Source organism: Geospiza fortis, unplaced genomic scaffold, assembly GCF_000277835.1.
Source record: "Geospiza fortis unplaced genomic scaffold, GeoFor_1.0 scaffold5, whole genome shotgun sequence".
Classification (NCBI taxonomy): Eukaryota; Metazoa; Chordata; class Aves; order Passeriformes; family Thraupidae; genus Geospiza; species Geospiza fortis.
Window position 1 is genome coordinate 1388608 of NW_005054421.1, and position 659 is coordinate 1389266.

The following is a 659-nucleotide window of genomic DNA, read 5'->3' on the forward strand; positions in this document are numbered from 1 at the left end:
CGTGGACCAGCGGTTCCTGGAGGAGCTGCGGAAGAACGTGCACGCCCGGCAGTACCGGTACCAGGCCGTGGTCTTCCAGTCGGGAGCGGTGGTGCAGCAGCTGTGCAGCGTCTGCGTCTTCGTGCTCACCTGGTGGTACATGGACGCCGGGCTGCTGAGCCCGCAGGGCCTTTTCGGAGCGGCGCTGCTCTCCTCCCTGCTCGGCTACGTCCTGTTCGACGCCGTGGACGGCGGGGCCGAGCGCTGGGCGAGCGGGCGGACGCGCTGGGCTGACCTCAAGAGCACGCTGGTGTTCGCCGCCTTCACCTACGGCTTCTCGCCGGTGCTGAAGACGCTGACCGAGTCCATCAGCACGGACACCATCTACGCCATGTCGGCCCTCATGCTCCTGGGGCACCTCATCTTCTTCGACTACGGCGCCAACGCCGCCATCGTGTCCAGCACGCTGTCCCTCAACATGGCCATCTTCGCCTCGGTGTGCCTGGCGTCGCGCCTGCCGCGCTCCCTGCACGCCTTCGTCATGGTGACCTTCGCCATGCAGATCTTCGCCCTGTGGCCCGTGCTGCAGAAGAAGCTGAAGGCGCGCACGCCGCGCTGCTACGTGGCCGTCACGGTGCTCTTTGCGCTGGCGGCGCTGGCGGCGCCGGCGACCGCGGGCG

The 659-nt window shown here is 68.6% G+C and overlaps 1 protein-coding gene across 1 annotated transcript in view; it reads left to right on the forward strand.

Moving 5' to 3' along the window:
- Position 1: 1 nt before the first annotated feature.
- The window catches only part of PIGC (phosphatidylinositol glycan anchor biosynthesis class C), a gene marked incomplete at its 5' end in the record, with an annotated part of 903 nt that continues 245 nt past the window's right edge, over positions 2-659 (forward strand). The window contains 2 exon segments of the mRNA XM_005431767.2: positions 2-651; positions 653-659. The exon segment at positions 653-659 is cut by the window's right edge and continues 245 nt beyond it. Of these exon segments, the coding sequence (XP_005431824.2) occupies positions 2-651; positions 653-659 (657 nt within the window).